Below are 18,295 nucleotides of genomic sequence, written 5' to 3' on the forward strand. Positions count from 1 at the left end.
TCCTGGGTGGGTTTAGGCAAGTGGGAAGTGCTTTTTGAACATCCCTCCTGAGCCAACAGGATTTTCCTTCCCCCTGAAGGCCCAGCATTGTGAAGGAATGCTTTTTCCAGAGTGGAAGTGGTTCTTTAGGTCCCTTACTGCCAAAGAGCTGTGGTTGTCCTTGTTCAAGAGAGAGACAGGAAAGCACATGCATCCTGGGAATGCAAAATAATCTCATTTGGATGCAGAACAAGTTGTGTAAACTCCTGAGCATGTGAAGTTAACTGTAGATGGGAATTTGGGATAGTGCCCAGTTTTTCAGTAAAGAAAAGCTTTGAACAGAATAAATATTTACCAAATCAATTGATTTTTCCTTTCTCCCTATTTTTTACCTCCATGAGTAACCACACTGTAGTAATACTTACACACTGCTCTCTGGCAAAAAGGGATGGAGCCAACCAAGTTTTGGGCTGAAAAACAACCTCTCTGCTGCAGTTCCATCCATGGGTGTCTAGAGGCAAGGCAAGGGTGCAGGACCAGGGTGGGTTTGAGAGCAAGGCTCATTTCCAGAGAAGCTCACAGACCTTGCAGCCATGGATGCTCTGCCACTGCTGGGGCTGTGGTGGCCCTGGGGACCCCTCTGTGGTGCCAGGCAGCATTTCTCCCTCCTGCCAGGGTCAGTTCACACACCCCTGGGATTTAAGCTCTCTCTTTTCTTACACCATGACCACCTTTCTTGTCTGCCTTTCCCTTTCAGGTCTGAGAAGTGTAATGTTTCTGAAGGCTGTGAACCAGGTGAGGAATAATTCATTTTCTCTTGCAAGACATGTTATGGGGGGGCACTCTAGAGAAAGATGCCTGCAAAGTAACTTGAATGTGTGACTTTAGTTGCATGATTGCACCACAGTGCAGTTCTGTAAGGACTTTATCCCCATTTGATTGATGCAGAGAGGAAGGCTGTGACCCTGGGGCCTAAAAATGCACACAAAAATTGAAATAATGAGACTTAAGCATGTGCTTAAATGCAAAGCTAAGGGAAGTCTTCACTCTCTGAGTTCCTCTGAAAGCCACCCCTGAGAAGTCAGCAGTGTTGGTATTTTGAGCACCATGAATGAAAAGGAAGTGCTTTTCCACAGGTTTAGGGGCTTGGACCCATTGTAGACACCACACCAAGCCATGCTGTCGTGCCTCTCCAAGCTGCAAGCTGGGACTCAGTGCCTTGCAGTCGATCTGTCCCACCCAAAGTGGGGAAATTGATCTTGAGAGAAGAGAAAGCTGGGCTGAGGACTGTGGGCAGCCTCCTCCTGGGGCAGCTGGTCAGCACAGGCTTTCATCTGCTGGGGTTGAAACCACACTGAATTTCACCAGGGTTCAGCTGCTCTCATCTTGGTGTGATGCAGCTTCAGTCAGAATAGGGGCAAGTTCCAGGCACGAGTTTGGGAGCATTAAAATTGCTTGGAGCCACCCACTGCAGACAGCTCCTCTGGTGTCTCCACCATCGCCCATTGGTGGCCCAGTTCATTTTAAGTGAAGAAAGCCAGGAAATGAGCATTTCACAGGGTCCAGCTGCCAGTTTTGGGCACCCACAGCTCCTCCAGCCAGGCTGTTTGCAGAAGCCAGGCCCACACGTGTCCCTTTGGGTACCTGCATGCCATGGGCTGGATGCTGCTGGGCCACTTGATTGAGGCCCTGGTGTTGTGGCAAGCTCAGCTGGTACTGAAGTGACAGCTGGCCACTGCCCTGGTGCTGTGTTGGGCAGATTGCTGGATCCTGTTGGTGACTGCCTTCCTGTCAGAACCCAGGACATTGCTCTGACTGCCTGGAGGACTCAAGACCCTGGCAGGGGGCTCAGAGACCTTGGCACGGAGTCACAAACACCTGTGCCTTTGATTTTAACCCATGGAAACAATTACCAACTTTGTGTGAAGATGTACAAGCCACAAGAATTTGAGTAGAATGTTAGTGAATTTATCACAGAGTGAAAATGTAGAAATTTGGGGTTTTTAGAATGGGGGTTCAAGAGGCAAGATGGAGGAATCTGGGCATGTCCTGTCCTCCTTCTCCTTCTTCTTCTTGTCCTCCATCTTCTGCTGGGATGGTGACACTTCTGGATTGGTTGAGAGTAGAGACAGACTGTCTAACATAGGTGATGGGTATTGGAAAATTGTTGTAAATAAAGTACACACAGTTCTTAGTATAAAAAGCCAACAGCACCCCAAGGGCAGGGACTGTGCCACAACCCGACCTGCTGGACAGATCTCAGCAGGTCAGAGATGGAATGGAACAGATAAGAGAAAATAAACAACCTTGAGAACAAGAGCCAAGGAATCCTGACTTCCTCTTCTTTGGTCTCGGGGCTGGGAAAAAAAGAGATTTTGTGACACCTCGGGGTCATCTCAACACAGAGACCTCGTCACCTTCCCTTGCCTTTCCCCATAGGTACCTCAGGAGAGCTAGGTGGGATCAGGCAGATCAAAATCGAACCAGACGAGCTGAACATCATCCAGATCACCGTACCAGGTACCTCTGGGTGCAGTGCTGCTGCCCAGGCAGGGTTCATGTTTCAGCATTTTGCTTTGAGAAGAGGCATTTGCAGGGTATTTCCCAGCATGTAAGGTTCCCTCACACACCTGCAATGGTCTTCCTTGGCTGACATCATATTGAGGTTTCCTGGGAGCATTGGAAGGTGTTTTAAGGCTCTTTGTTGTTTTTCTCTCTCCTTCATTGTTGTCCTATCTTGCCTCTCCCCTGGAGAAAGTGAGCCTGGTTTGCTGCTTTTCTTCATGTGGAGGATCTCAGGTATTGAGTACAGGATGCTTTGGAAGAGGTCCTTCATTTAGAAAGCCAGCCTGGTTTTGAAGAGTTCATAAAAACTAATAGTAGGCAGGTTTAATATTAAGCACATGCTAAAAAAGTGTTGGAATTGTTGACATTGATGGGGGAAATTCCCCCCATTCCTGCCCAGAGAGGTCAGTGGCAATGGGTTGTGATGGAGATGACATGCTTGAGGGGCAGCTGGGAGAGTCAGTTTTCCTGTCCTTACCTGTCCTGAACAGTGCAGCAAATGGTAGGATGATCCTCAGGGTTTAATGAATGGATTGTTAGCAGTTTGCATTTTCAGTGTGCTTTACAACCATTAATTAATAAGCTCCACAGAATGAGGGCAGCATCAGAACTCTAAAATGCCTGAGGGTGAGTGAATCTGGGGACAGCAGTGACACCAGGCCCCACCACACCAGTTGTTGCACCTAAATTGTAGCAGTCCCCTTAGTAAGGTGATAGTTGAGGAGTCTCTTCATGATTGGAGTAGAATAGACTTATCTATGGTTACTAGAGGGAAAGGAGAAGGAGCAAGGCATAGTGGTAGATCAAACAGTTTCTTTTTCAACTTGGCAGCTAATGGAGGAGAAGAAAGTTGACATGTGGTAAGCTGGAGGTCCATGGGAGGAGTGGGAAGAATTTACCCCTTGTCCAGTGCCAGGGAGATCATACCTCAAGTCCAGAATCCACCTTTTCTTTCCTTATTTGAAGATTGAGTTGAATGAGAGGGAATACAGCTGAAGGCAAGGAGGAGGAGTAATAGAAAAGAGATGCTCACCTACAGGGAGAAATTGGGATTATTTATCCTGTGAGGTCAGAAGCAACCTGATTGAAGTACATAAACTAGTTGAAACTTCATTTAAAGCTGAATTTGGGTGGGTCTTTGAGGATATTGGACAGCCTAGCACTTGGGGAGACAGGTTTAATGTAAGGGAAACCAAAAGAGGGTTGATTTTGTTGAGAAAGGCAGCATTAGTGGAACCCTTTCCTACCCCATGTAGTATCTAAATCAAGCAGCATCTTAAGTCAAAATTGAGTGTCTAGATGGAATTAAGCCAAGTAAATAATTTGAACCAGTTTTGTTCTTCACCTTCTGTGGAGGTTAGGAAGAGATTTTTTCTTCTTTCAAGAGGTCAGGGATGAGCTCTGGGTGGTTCTGGGAGGAGGAAGGCAGATGCATCCCCAGAGCATCTTCTGGTGATATGTGGGGCTCCTGGGAGTGGGGGGCCCTTTGCTCAGTCCTTGCTGATGGCTGGGACCCTCTGAAGGCTGTTTTGGGGCCAGTGTCTCACTGGTGTCAGAACAAGAGGTGCCCTGGGTTTTTGTCCGCAGACCGATCCCCTGCCTCGGTGGAAATGCATGACCCAGTGCCCGCGCACGTGGCCTCAGAGGAGTCAAGATACATCCTGGAAACAGGAACAGGTACCAGAAGTGAAGCATCTGGGAGACTGCAGGGTAGGAGGGGTGTTCATGCAAGTGTCAAAAATGAGTGAATCCATTTATGATGCAAAGTGCTGAAGTTTGAGACCCAGCTCCAGAGTCTTGGCCTCAGTGAGGCCAGCTGGGAGCTCTGATAGACTAACTGGTGGGTTTTCTGCATCAACTAGTGGGTTTCCTGGCACTGCTGCTCCTTCCCATCCTCTCTCCAGCTCCAGCATGCTGCAAACCCAAGCCCCTTTGCCCAGTGCACCCCTGGAATTTACCTGGGGGATCTATGCTGGCCCTGTGGCTGCCCTTGCTCCTGCTGGGTCTCTCCTCTCCCAGGGAGCCCATGCCAAAGGGTGGGCAGCCCTCTTGTATGGAAGCACTGGGTTTATCCTGCCAATGCAGCTCTTGGCATGCTGGTACCAGCCCAGCCTCTGCTGGGACACTTGCTGAGAGCTTAGTGAGGGGAGGGAGCTGCAGGACACCTGGAGAACTCCTGCTCATGTCTTGTCTGGTTTTGCTGCTGCTAACCCTCTTCTTCCTTGGCAGAGGCAGAGAAGGGGTCCAGTGAAGAGTCTCGACACGAAGAAAAGGAGCTGGAGGGATCAGGTGAGTGTTTGGTGAACTCTGAGCATCATTGCATGTTTTTGGAAGGATGGATGCACACAGATGTACTTTAGGTTGGGTTTTGTGAGCTTCCTATGTTATCAGCAGAGCCTTCAGCTTTTAGCCTTCAAAGCCTCTGCCCACAGAAGGGCACCATTGTGTTCCTGGGCTCTGTCCTCTCCTCTTGTGCTTGAATTTGCTTTTCTCTTTTTTTTTTTCTTTTATTTTCCTTTTTTTTTTTGCTCCAGACTGCTAGCATGGCTCTGTAGCAGGTGCATCTTTGCCTTCCTTGTTAAGAGATCAGTTTGGAGGCTGCTGACAGAGGACTAGCACTGATTTGAGGGCATGGAGAGTGAATGGCTGTCTCTGCCAGAGGTCAGGCAGGGCTGCTCACCTGCACAGTGCTTGCCCTGGAAGCAGCTGGTTGCTCAGAGCATTTCTCTGTATTCTTGTTTGTTTTTTGGTTTTTTTGCAGATGGTATAGGGGACATTTTAAGTCATTTGAGGAAACAAGTTGAAATTTTGTTCAACTCACGCTACGGTAAGATAACATTAACACATGTTCATCATGCCAGCTGCTGGCTTTGTCATTGACATTTCCAAACCAGCAGCTGAGTGAAGATGCAATCTCATTTGTTCATCTGCTGTCTGCTGGGCTCACAAATGCATTTGAAACCTCCTTCTGCCTTGTTATTGCAGCTCTTTCCCTTGATTTCCTTAAAGTTGTTTCACTGGCTGCAGCCCAGGAATTGCTGCCTTCATCCTGCAGAGGGAAGGTCCAAAGTGGTTCCCCCATCACTTATTTGAGTCTCAGAGAGTGTTTTCCACCCACAATGATCATTGCATGGCTCAGCAAAGCTGGTGGCACCTTGGTGGTGGGGGCTGGCACTCAGCATGCTCTGCTCACCTCTGCTTAGAGAGGTTATTTAACTGAGAAGAAACACAGGTGAGGTCACAGATGCGTTTTTGAGAGCTGGCACAGTGTTTGCCACTTATAGGACCAGGATATGTGGCTCTGCCTGACAATCCTCAAAAGCTGGGGGCACAGCTGAGCTGGTAGAGCCCACTGTGAGCAGGGAAAGGAGATGAGCCAGGATGCTCTCAGGCAGGGCTGGGCACATCCACTGGAGCCATGGCTCCCAGTGCTCCCCATGTTACCACAGTAACAGGCTGAGAGTCCACACTGATGAGGTGGGGTTTTAACCTTGCTGTGGTTTGACACTGGCCAAACACCAGATACCCACAAAAGTTGCTTGTTTACTTTTTGTTACAGTTGGGTAAAGGAGAGGGGGAAAAAAGTTAACGAAGGGCTCGTAAGTTGAGATAAAGACTGGGAGAAAACACTCTAAGGGCAAAACAGGTTCAAATGTAAAGGTATAAAGTAAATTTATTATTAACAGAGTCAGAGAAGGATAATGAGAAGTAACACAAGCATTCAGAACATCATTTTTGCCTCTCCCACCTTTTCCACCAACAGTGCAGGGAGACAGGGCATGAGGGTCTTGGTCAGTTCATAATTCGAGCTCTTTTTCTGTCTGCCCAGGGAGAGGAGTCTTTTACCTGCTGTGCCATGGGGTCCCTCCAGGGGCAAACAGTCTTCCCAAAACTGTTGTGGCATGGGTCACTCATCCACAGGGTGCAGTCTTTTAAGGCTAGGCTGCTCTAGCTTGGAATCAAGGGCCCTCTCTCTCTATTTGGGTTTCCCACTGGATCACAGCTTTCTTGGCATCCACCCATTCCAGCATGAGCACTTTTCTCACGGGATGTGAGTGGATCTCTGCATCCCCCATAGACTTCATGCCTTACAGGGGTTCAGTTTGTTTTACCAGTCCTCACCATAGCTTGCAGAGGAGTCTCAGCTCTGATCTTGGAGCACCTCCTCCCCCTCTCATTTCCACTGCCCTTGCTGCTGCCATGTTGTTTTCCCTCACATGTCCTCACATCCTCCTTTTCTCTGATAAGAAGAAAAACTGCTGCTTGTAGGTACTACTGCCTACAAGTTCCACTAATTCAAAGATTGCTGCAAGATCCCACAGTGCCAAGAGGTTGATTTTGTCCCAGTTCTGCACTGGGGAGTGGCCTGCCACGTTTTCACTGTCAGCCACGTGTCCCCACTGCCATGGCATGGGCAGTGCCCACTGCAGTGCTGGCATTGTCTAACACCTCTCTTCATGCAGGGCACTGGGCAGGCAAAGCTGCCCCTGCTGCCCTGCCCTTCTCACCTGTGGCACAGCTGCCAGGCAGGCATGGCTCACCACAGGCCTCTCCAAGGTGGCAGCAGCCACAGTGGCCACGGTGTCTCCCCACCCCTGGGGAAAACCTGCCCGTGCACTGTTTTGATTTTCTTCTTAAATGCGTCATCACAGAGGCATTACCAACCTAACTGACCCCACAGCATGTCCATCTTCAGAGCCATCTGAGATGGGCTCTGTCAGATATGGTGGAAGCTTCTAGCAGCTTCTCAAAGAGGCCACTTCTGTGGCCTTCCCCTGCTATCAAAAGCCAGGCTGTGCCGAATCAACACAAAGCTGTTTTTTAATCTATCCAAATAGCACTGCTTGGTGTTGGCTGTTTGGTTGCTTTTGGCAGTATTTAGCAGAGCAAGGGGAGTCCTCACTATGCTGGGCTGCACAGGCTGATGGGGCACCCCCAGGCACATTCCCTGTCTCCTCCCTTAGCAGAGCGGTTTCCATGGGGGTCTGGATGTGGGGTTCCATTGTGTTGTGGAGAGATGCTTGCAGCCTTTATAGGAAGGCAGGCTGTGGTAATGTAGCAGATGCAAAAGCCAGCTCCAGGTGGCTGCATGGCTCTGTCCCTCATCTCATGTCTGCCAGTGTCAGGGACATCCCCACGAGGCACAAACTCCCCAAAAACCTCTTGAATCTCTCCAGCAACATACCATGCTGCTGTTGCTTAGACCTGACATGGAAGTCCAACAAACTAATGACATTGGGTCCCCCATGCAGCAAAAGCCATAGGAATATCAGAGCCAGTCAAAGTCCCCTACTCCAAGTTCCTGATGTACCCTGAGGACCTGTTTGTTGTGGGCTTGCCAGAAGGCATCCTGCTGCGCCGCCCCAACTGCTTCGGCATTGCAAAGCTGAAGAAGATCCTGCAAGCCAGCAACAACATCCAGTTTGTCATTAAAAGGTAAGGAGGGTGGGGTGGCTGTGCCTTGGGGAGGATGTTTGTGCTCAGAGCTCCTGCTGCTGTGCAGTGTCCTGGGGAGCACCCATCAACTGGTCACCTTAAATAAATTTGCTCGATTAGAAGCAGACAAGGGTTGTTGCCTTGTTGGAGGCAGCAATGGTGTTGTCATCTGTCCCTTCGTGTCTTCTGGGTTTTTAACCTGTTTTTTTAAGGGTTTGGCCACCTCAGCAGGATGGGTGAAGAGGCCTTTAAACTTCAGTGCTCCCTGATGTGAAGCAAGGACAGGGGCTGAGAGCCCTGGAGGTTTTCCTACAGAAAGTGGCTCCAGCTGAGGTCCAGATGTGCACATGTGCACTTGGGATGCTACAGACATGAGGAAAGATGCTGACCCTGTGCTGGGGAGCCATAAGAACTGTGGGAGGACTGTGAAAAGCCACAACCAATGTAATGCAAGAGCATTGCCCTGGTAGACAGAAGAGATCCAGCAGAGGTCGATTTTAAGATGTCTTGGGTATTTTGGGGGCAGTTTCTCACCCAAAAGTTTTCAGATGACTGAAACAGAAAATAAATATTGGGAGCATGGAGATTTTGTGGTGTCAGAACAGCAGCTCTCAGGTCAGCCCAATCATGTTTTGAGGTTTCCTCCTGTCCTGATCTTAGATCTATTCCTTTGTGACCCAGCTTCAGTGCACCTTGTTAACTAGCCCTACTGTCACCTCACTATGCAGCTTTAGTATTAGGTACCCAAATGGCAATTTTTGGGGTCAATTTTATGTTGAAAGAAGCACAGCTTCTCCCATCCTTAAGAAATGTTCAGGACCATATCCACTGAAAGTCTGTAGCTGCTGATTTAAGCTGCTCAGTCATCACCTGCTTAATCTCATCCCAAGGAGAGACACATCAGCTCATTAAAGAGCCTGTCAGCATGAAAACTATGTCCAAAGTTCTCCTCTGTGTTGCAGGACCTTTTAAATAGCATTAGCCAGGTGGAGTGGATGGTTTGTGGCTGTAGGAGTGGTGTCCTGAGGATGCTGGAGCAGCATTTTGTCCCTGCCAGGGAGGTCACTCACATGCCCTCTGCTTCTCCTTGTTTTCCAGACCGGAGCTGCTGGCGGAGGGCGTAAAGGAGTCGGTGTCAGACAGCCCAGCAGCCAAAGGTAGGCTGAAAGACACCCAGCAGCTGGGCTGCTAAGGTCTAGGTAGGAGAGGAGTGAGAGTGGTTTCCTACAGCCTTCCCTCCCCACCTTGTTTTTTGGCTGGAAACCCCCTCCCATGCACCCCCCTCGGCAGCGCTGTGATTCCTAATTCCTCTTGTGTCCCCTGTCTCAGCCGCCGACGAGAGGGACTCGAGCGAGGCGCTGCTGGAGGACGCTGTGAAGAGACAGGGCTTCCAAGGTGTGGGGCTGGAGACACGTGGGGGCTGAGGAACAGCCCCTGCCTGCTCTGGGGGCTGCATGGGACAGACGTGGGAAGGGAGTGCTGCAGGTGTTGGGGCTCGGGGGGGTTGGCAGAGGAGCAAGACGAGGCTGGGAAGGAGGAGAGAAGGAGGTGGGATGAGAGGATGGCCACACTTACTTGACCAGAAAGGACTCCTTCCCTCATTCCTGGAAAATGATGGGAGGTGACACAGAATAAGCTCTAGGTCCTAGCCTTGCCCTCTCCTGGCTACTGCAAAAATTAACCCTGTCCTGACCACAGGAAACTAGAAGACAAGATGAACAGCCAGGACAGGCAGTCCCACAGGTCTAAGGAGAGGTTTGAAGCGCTCTGCATGGTGCCCTAATTAACCAGCTTGGCTTATCTCCCTGTCTGACCTTGTGAGATGCATAATTAAGTTTCCAAGCCTAGGGGTTTGCCTTTTCTGGGGCTTTTCCCACCTGTGTGTGATGTTTGTATAAATGCCACTCGAGTTTAGCTGGCAGCAGCATGGTGGCTCCCTTGGGGGACAGAGTGGTGGGGAGAAGCCTGTGGGCTGGACAGGCAAGTGCTGCCCTGATCAGGCATCTCTTCTTGGACCCTAGGGGCCTGTGAGGGTTTGCACAAGGATGGAGAGCTTTTTCAAAGCCTTTGGTTTCTCTGAGAGACTTTGGAGTTTGTTATATTTTAATGCCAGTAATTATCACAACTGAATCTTCGATTTCACGTGGCTTTTATTCTTAGCAAACAGGCGAGGGAAAAATAACCCAACATATTTCTGTTTAGATTATTTTTAAGGACTTTGAATGACCCACTCCACAGATTAGCTAATTGCAAGATAAGGGCTTTCCTATAATTAGAAAATGGCATTACTTAAAAGTCATAGAGTGCCTTTTAATATACTAGCAGAAATCTATAATTGTTTCTTTATTTTACAGAAAATTATGATGCCAGGCTTTCCAGAATAGACATTGCTAATACGCTGCGGGAACAAGTCCAGGACCTTTTCAATAAGAAATATGGTGAGAATCCAGGCTTGTTTTATTTTCCCCCCCTTACTCCCTCCTAATTTTTTGCTTTTTATCTCTCCCCTGTGCTCCTGATTCCTTCTTGCCAGGTGCTTTCTCTCATGTCCCCTGTGAGCTGCTGGTACTTAGGAGAGCCAGGAAGGATTGGCAGGTCTGGGATTTGGCCCTGTTTGCTGTAGGAGCTGTGGGAGGTTGGGAAGGGAATAGGAACAGGCCATAGGGAGCACTGGGGGACAGGAAGATGCTGCTCCTCCTGTTCCTAGAGCAGGGAAATGCTACTATCCCCATGTTCAGTTTAGGAATGTTATACCCCAGCTTAGTGTTCCCACAGGAGCATTGCAAACCATGCACTGCTCGTTCACTTGTCCTTCCCCCTCTCCCTCTCCTTGCTGTGGGTTGGAGAGGAGACTTGGAGGCACAGAGGGTGAAAATCACCTATTGAGATATGAGTTTACTGGAAACAGCCATGGAACAGGAAAACAAACAGTAACAGCAACAATATCAGTAACAGAGGGAACCAGCACTACCTGACCACTCCCTCTGCCACTCCTACTTGACCAGAAAGGACCCCTTCCCTCATTCCTGGAAAATGATATGAGGTGATACAGAATAAACTCTAGCTCCTATTCTTGCCCTCTCCTGGCTACTGCAAAAATTAACCCTGTCCTGGCCAGAACCCCTTATTCTGTAACACTTACATCATGCCAAAATTCTACACTTTCCAACTGTATACATATGTGTGATGTGTGTGTGTATCCACAAGCACAGATATCATTTCTGTAGTCACTGTTGTCCCTCCAAGATGTTTGTGGAGTTCATTTAGACCATGATTGTGGGCTCTATCCATCTTAGAGGCCTTCCACAGGGCTGCTGTGCTTTTGGCTGGTTGCTGCATCACGAGCTCATGGCTGGTGTATCTGGAGCAGCCCATCCTCACTGGCCATGGCAGTCATGGGCAGTGTCACTCAGCAACCAGTATTGTACAGTTCAACATTACAAACTGCTCTCACCCAAAAATCAAATTCCCTGGAGGGACACATCGTGTTTCCCTGTCCCTCTGCATCACCCACCAAGTGCACACAGGTGCTTGGGCAAAAACAATCCCACAGATAGGTTTGCCTTTGCTTGAGGCAGGACTAATCCAAAGTGTCTTCCCTAAGACATTTTCTATATGCACCATGGGGATTTCATCCTCTTCTGCAGCACATGGAGGTTTTGATTGGGCAGGGCAGCCTGATTGGTCGAGCCTCAGGTGTTAACTAACCAGGTGGCCTTTGCTAAATGTAAATCCCAATGTTTGAAGGTTCCCCAGGCATTGCTGTCAGTGTCAGTTTTAACAGTGCATTGTACCATTCTGTTTTCCAGAGGCTGCTGCATTTACTCAGCACTGGTTGGGCCACACCTGGAGTGTTGTGTCCCATTCTGGGTCCCCCAGGCAGGACATTGAGATGCTTGAATGCAGCAAGGCTGGTGAAGGGTTGAAAATACAACCCCTGTGAGGAGAGGCTGAGTGAACTGGGGTTGTTTAGCCTGGAGAGGAGGAGGCTCAGGGGAGACCCCATCACTCTCTACAGCCCCTGACCAGGAGGGCACAGCCAGGTGGGGTTGGTCTCTTCTCCCAGGCAGCACTGACAGAATGAGAGGACACAGTCTTGAGCTTCACCAGAGGAAATTTAGGCTGGATATTAGGAAAACATTCTTCACAGAAAGAGTGATGGGGAATTGGAATGAGCTGCCCAGGAAGGTGGTGGAGCCACCATCCCTGGATGTGTTTAAAAAAAGATTGGATGTGGCCCTTAGTGCCCTGGTGTAGTTGATAAGGTGGTGTTGGGTCACAGGCTGGACTTGATGATCTCAAAGTTCTTTTCTGATCTAGTTAATTCTCTGATTCTGTGATAAGGTATCTTTGCAAGCAGGCCCCTGGCTGGGTAATAATTGGCATAGACTCCATGTATTTCAGAAGGCTGAATAATAATCTTTAGTAAGAAACCCATTGCTCATTTATAGAAATACAGCTGGACCTCATGGTCCAATCCAAACACCATCACCAATAGCTAATTAAGAAAACACCCTTTGGTAAACAAATCTCCATAACACATTCCACATGTTCACAATAACAGGTGCAGCAGGTAAAGAATTGTTTCTCATTCTTTTCTCTGATCTTCTCACAGCCTTTCCCAGCATGGTGCCTGCCATGGTCTGTTTCTCTCTGTGGCCAGAGAGCTGCTGTCACAATAGGGAGTATGATACACCCACCCAATCCCAAGCTTTCTGGCTCAGGTGTCAATGAGGATATTTTTAAAATGAGTCCCATTGCCCAGCCCAATTCTTTCAGTGTGCCCTGCTGCCACAAGACCTGCTTTTCAAGGCACAGGATGTGGTGTGAGGCCCAGGGTAGGTCCTCAAGCATCCACTGGTGCCTTCTACCACTGTGAGCACGTAGTGCTCGCCTTGGCAGGTTTCAGGCAGCGTGATGCAATCAATCTGGCAGGTTCCCCATGCTTATATTTAGAGCACTGCCCCCCACAGGGGCTTTACCCACTTGGCTTGCTTTGATCTCAGCTCATGTTTCACAGTCTTGGGTAACCTGGCAGATGGTGACCATGTCCACACCTCCATCACGAAATCATCTGTGTGTTGCAGCTCTTCCTTGATGACCTGAGGTGTCAGGTGTCACTGAGCTAGAAATAATTCACCCTTATGTTGCCAGGCCAGATCTGCCAAAGTGCTTTAACCTTGGCAGCCCAATGCACCTGCCCATTGTGATACTCTGCAGTAGCCCAGTTCTCCTGTATGGCTGTATCTAAAATGACAGGCTTTACAGCTCCCTTCTCAATCTGGGCAGTAATGTCTTGTCACACTTCAGCAGCCCAGGTGGGTTTCCCTCTGTACTGCCAACCATTTTCCATTGGTCCAGGCACCCCCACAGAGCATTTGCTGCCATCCTTGTGTCAGTGCAGAGGTAGAGCACTGGCCATTTCTCTTGCTTAGCAGTATCTAGAGGCAGCTGGACAACTTTCAGCTCAGTCAGCAACCTGACTTGATCCACAGTGTTCCTTGATAGCTTCTGTGACTCACCATGTGACTCCATATGGCAGCTTTCCATTTTCACTGAGTCCCTACAATATGACAAGAAGTGTCAGTGAAGAGAGTGTATTGCTTTTAGCTGGTTGTATGGTGGGGCCTCCTCAGCACATGTCACCTTATATTCAATGATTATGATCCAATATTTTCACCATCAGGCCAGTCCATGGTGACTCCCAGGATCCCAGGGTGGTTGGGGTTTCCTGTTCAAGCTCTCTGTGTGATCAGTGCTATCCTCACAGTCCCTGTAGCATCAGTGTGTGCTGCAGGGCCTTTCCCTTGAACACCCAGCCCAGCACTGGTAGCTGGGGTGCCAAAAGCAGCTCTGCTTTGGTGCCAGTCACTTCTGAAGCAGCTCAAACCCCTTCAGAAGCAGGCAGGATCTCTGTTTCAGCTGGGGTGTAGCTGGCCTCAGATATTTCATATTCCCAGCTGCAGAAGCCCAGGGGTTGTTCTGGAATCTCTCCAGGGCTCCAGGAAGGACCATTCTCCCCAGCTGTGGTGCAGAGCACATCCTTTGCATCCTGTCCTGTCCTGACTGACCAAGGGCTACTGCATGAGCAATCTCCTGTTTAATTTGTTCAAAAATTTATTGTTGCTTGGGACCCCACCTAAAATTGTTCTTCTTCCATGCCATGTGATAGAGAAAGTTTACAATCTGACTGTAATCTGGAATATGTATCCTCCAAAACCCAACAGCACCCAAGGAAAGCCTGTTTCCTTTTTGCTGCTTGCTGAGGACAGAGCTGTTTTGTTGACCATATCCATTGGAATCTGACAACATCCATCTTGCCATTTTGCTCCTAAAAACTGAATATCCCAGGCAGGTCCCTTGACCTTAGTTTGCTTTATGGCAAAGCTGGCCTTCAGGAGGACTTGGATTCTTCTCCCCTTTCTCAAAACCTTCTTCTGCTCTGTTGCCCCACACATTGATGTCACCAATGTGCTGAAGTTCCAGCAGGGGTAAGACTTGTCCAGGTACTTGCAGGGAAATTGTAACCTCAATCCCACAGCCAGGCCTAAGAGAGGGATCATAGCTGTGGAGTTATCTCCAGATAACATCCCAAAACAAAGAGCAGCAGCTTCCCATCCCTCCCACTGCAGTGCATGGGCATCATGATGCAGGGCACTGCAGCTCCTCAGCCCCATGAGCTCTGCTGCACACATGTGCCTGTGTTTGGACCCCTCCACTGCCATCATGGAGGCAGCCTGAAAATGTTGGTCCTTGATTTAATGCTGACCTGGTGCCTCAGCAGCCTGCTCACTCTGTGCTGTGCCTTGGTGTAGGGCTGGGGAAAGAGCTTGGTAGGGCTCTGTTAAAGCCAGAGCTGCAGCAGAAATGGCATCCCTGGCATTCTCACTACTTAATTACCACTCACTTCTCTCCTAGGTGAGGCCTTGGGGATTAAATACCCTGTGCAAGTGCCCTACAAGCGCATTAAGAGCAACCCAGGGTCGGTGATCATAGAGGGGCTGCCTCCTGGGATCCCCTTCAGGAAGCCCTGCACCTTTGGCTCCCAGAACCTGGAGAGGATACTGGCTGTTGCTGATAAAATCAAGTTCACTGTGACAAGGTATGTGGTGAGAGGTGTCAGCCATGCTGTGGAGCCAGAGAGGGGGAGAGGAGGGAGCCCCCCTAAAGGCACTCCCTGCCCTGCAGCCCCAGTGGGGCAGGCCTGTAAGTGCCTCCAGTCCCCCAAGACAGCAATTAAGGTGGCAGCTAATGGTTCATCAGAAATGAGGGGACCATAACACAGACACTCCTGCCTTCTTCCCATCCTCTGCCTGAGGAGGTGATGGGGAAGGCAGTGGCAGGACAAGAAGGTGCTTGGTGTGATTGATCTCCAGGCACAGAAATCCCAGCCCCTTTTTTTAGAGGCTTGAGACAGATTATTGCTGATGCAGGGCAGTGCTCAGAGCCCTGCTGTGCTTTAGCAGCCTCTGCTCCTGGCAGGGTCCTCTGTGTTTCACAGCCAAAGGGGGTGGACACAAGTGGGAAGGGAGGGAAAAGCACTTCAGTGATGTATCACACTAAGGTGAGTCAGGAAGAAAATGGGCTTAAGAGTGGCTCTGTCACCCTTCTGCTGGACCATGTTGTTTGTCTTCTTATCAATGGGGCATGAGGTACATCCCCCAAGCAGGGACCTCATCCCCACAGAGCTCCTGCTGGTCCCACATGAGTTGTGTGCAGGACAGGCTGATCCCAGCCTTCCATGGGCCACAGGAGGTTGTTCAGCCAAGGCATGCTTGCTTCCTGGTACCATCTCATTTTAAATCTCCTTTTTTCCTTCTTTTTCACAGGCCTTTTCAAGGACTCATCCCCAAACCCGGTAAGAGATGATACCTTTTTGCCTAAACAATGCATTGACTAGGTGTTAAGTGGTGCTCAGGGAGCTGTAAACTGTGGGTGGCAAGCAATAATTTTATCAGCTGGAGGAAGGTTGTTCTACTTCACTTTCTGGGGTTCTCCCACTTTGGGTTTTGTTGTTGTTTGGTGCATTTGCTGCCTGAGGCAGTTGGCCTCAGCAGCACCCATCAGTACCGCTGCTGTTGCCCTGAAATGATGGCATTTTTCAAGAGCTAATCTAGGGCAAGGATTTGTTTTCTGTATTTAAGAAAGCACCCAGTTTCTTAAGTGTTTTCTTAAAATAAATCGGTGTTGTAAAGAGCTGGTGGGTTGGGTGGAGAGGGAAGGTTTTGATTAACACAAGGGTGCATTCTGGGCTGCAGCAGCATGGCAGTGAAGGTCCACTCCAGCTCCTGAGCATTCCACAGGCAGATATAGCAGGGAAGACATGGCAGAGGAGAGGACAGAGTGTCCAGGGTGCACTCCATACCCAGCTGCTCAAATCATCATCCCAGAGCCATGTCCTTCACTGTCAGTCCCTGCAGTAGCTGTCTCTCATTTCTTGGCTGCTCAGAAAAGAGAGTTGCTGTCAGAAATGTGGGTAAAAACCTGTCTTGATTTTAAATGTCTGTAATTACAACTGTTGGAAGAGCACAGATGGGTGCAAAGAACCTTGTCATCTTTATTCATGGCTTCCCATTTCCTTGGCCAGCCTCCATGGCAATGACACAATTTAGGAAAGACAAATATGACAGACAGGAAAACATTTATATGCCCTTATTGGGAATAGCAGAAAGGTGTTAGAGCTCTAACAAAAGGTGAGCTGTCAATAAAATTCAGGCATGGTCCATGTGTTCAATTCTAGGAAGATTCAGGCATGGTCCATGTGTTCAATTCTAGGAAGATTCAGGCATGGTCCATGTGTTCAATTCTAGGAAGATTCAGGCATGGTCCATGTGTTCAATTCTAGGAAGATTCAGGCATGGTCCATGTGTTCAATTCTAGGAAGATTCAGGCATGGTCCATGTGTTCAATTCTGTGTCCCTGTGCAGGGCCCAGCCAAGGACAGGGAGGTCCCCCAAGACCTCTGCTGAACTTGGCCTTAGATTTGTATCTTTTGGTCCTGAGTAGCAATGGGCCAGTTCCCATCAGCTGGACCTAAAATGAGCCCTCACTGAAGCACAAGCTTTGCAGAACTCTGGTTTTCCACAGAATTCCATGGCTGTGTGTGTACACTCCTCCAGCCATGTCTTGTGTTTCCATTCCCCCTCTATGAACCGTATAATCCTGTTAAGAGATGTTGATCTGACACAAATCACACCATTAACAAGGGAGCACATCAGAAGGGAAATACTTCAGGCTGCTACCTGGCTGGGAGACACAGCCTGAGAAAAAGAGATGGAGAGGAAATTTATTTTCTTTCCAATGCACAACATTTTTTTCCCTCCTCCTCCAGCTGAATGCTCCCCTCACAGACCAGCCTTCCAGCACAAACCCAAAGACACATTTTATGTGTATTTCAGTGGGCTCAGCAGGTCACAGCATCCCTGCCAGGCTGGGTGCTTCACTCCCTCTCCTCCCACTGAGGTTTTAAATAAGAGTAGATACAGGTGAGGGGTTTTTCTTACTTAACATCTCAATTTGTTATAGACAATTTCCCATATTTGCCAAATCTTCAGAGACGGTTTCAGGGCTCATAAGTATTTTCTAGTAGTCAGATTACCACTGGAATGTCTCTCCCAGAAAAGAGCTGATTGTATTTTGCCCCTCCCTAATCCCCACTGGCAACAATTAACCCATTGTTTGATTTTCCACCCCACTACAGCAAAGTGGTTGGTGGCAGTACAGTGATGCAGTCACTGCCTTGGCTTTGATTGCTTTCCATCTGCCTTAACAAAATGAATTATTTCCAACTAGCCATAGGTCACTAAAAATTTAAATTAAATAGTCTTCAATGTTGTGTAGTGAAGCTCTGTAATGTAAAATGAAGAGCAGCAGCATGCTTGGCATTAAAATAGTCAATGAAAATCACTTTTATTTCTCAGAGGAGGGTTAAAATGAAAGCAGTAGTTACTCCCAGGTATGGCATTGCAGAGGTCTCTAAAAGCTGGAAAGCTCAGGAGGTAACATCATAAATGTGAGGAGAGCTAATGGGCTTTGTGGATCATTTTGGCTAAAAAATTACACAAAGTGTAGATGTGTTTAGGAAAAAGGGAAATTTAATGCAATTTCAAAATAAAATCACTGTGGAGTGATTTTAGTTGCCTTTAGGTTAAACCTTTAACCTTTTAGGTTAAACCTTTATGGGCTTTAATATGCTTTAAAGTTGTGCCCCTCCTGCATTGCTGTGCTGCAAAACCAGCACAATTGCAAAGAGCATTGCTGGTAACTGCAGGACCACAGATCTCTTTCTTTTGGGGACACCCATTTTTGAACTGTA

General features: G+C 48.6%; 1 protein-coding gene across 8 annotated transcripts in view; it reads left to right on the forward strand.

The window, feature by feature from the left end:
• The window catches only part of GTF2IRD1 (GTF2I repeat domain containing 1), a 71,102-nt gene that overhangs the window by 40,827 nt on the left and 11,980 nt on the right, over positions 1 to 18,295 (forward strand). For 5 of the 8 annotated variants that reach the window (XR_013184846.1, XM_077188625.1, XM_077188629.1 and 2 more), the window contains exons 12-22: positions 737 to 774; positions 2,419 to 2,499; positions 4,132 to 4,221; positions 4,774 to 4,833; positions 5,306 to 5,371; positions 7,797 to 7,980; positions 9,079 to 9,137; positions 9,310 to 9,375; positions 10,335 to 10,418; positions 14,899 to 15,082; positions 15,810 to 15,838. Coding sequence is in view for 7 of the 8 variants with exons in the window: in XM_077188625.1 (XP_077044740.1) it covers positions 737 to 774; positions 2,419 to 2,499; positions 4,132 to 4,221; positions 4,774 to 4,833; positions 5,306 to 5,371; positions 7,797 to 7,980; positions 9,079 to 9,137; positions 9,310 to 9,375; positions 10,335 to 10,418; positions 14,899 to 15,082; positions 15,810 to 15,838 (941 nt within the window). In the remaining variant the exon portion in view is untranslated. The remainder of the gene's footprint in view (positions 1 to 736; positions 775 to 2,418; positions 2,500 to 4,131; positions 4,222 to 4,773; positions 4,834 to 5,305; positions 5,372 to 7,796; positions 7,981 to 9,078; positions 9,138 to 9,309; positions 9,376 to 10,334; positions 10,419 to 14,898; positions 15,083 to 15,809; positions 15,839 to 18,295) is intronic. The other 3 variants (XM_077188628.1, XM_077188631.1, XM_077188630.1) reach the window with 2 other exon arrangements.

Source organism: Agelaius phoeniceus, chromosome 20, assembly GCF_051311805.1.
Source record: "Agelaius phoeniceus isolate bAgePho1 chromosome 20, bAgePho1.hap1, whole genome shotgun sequence".
Taxonomy (NCBI): Eukaryota; Metazoa; Chordata; class Aves; order Passeriformes; family Icteridae; genus Agelaius; species Agelaius phoeniceus.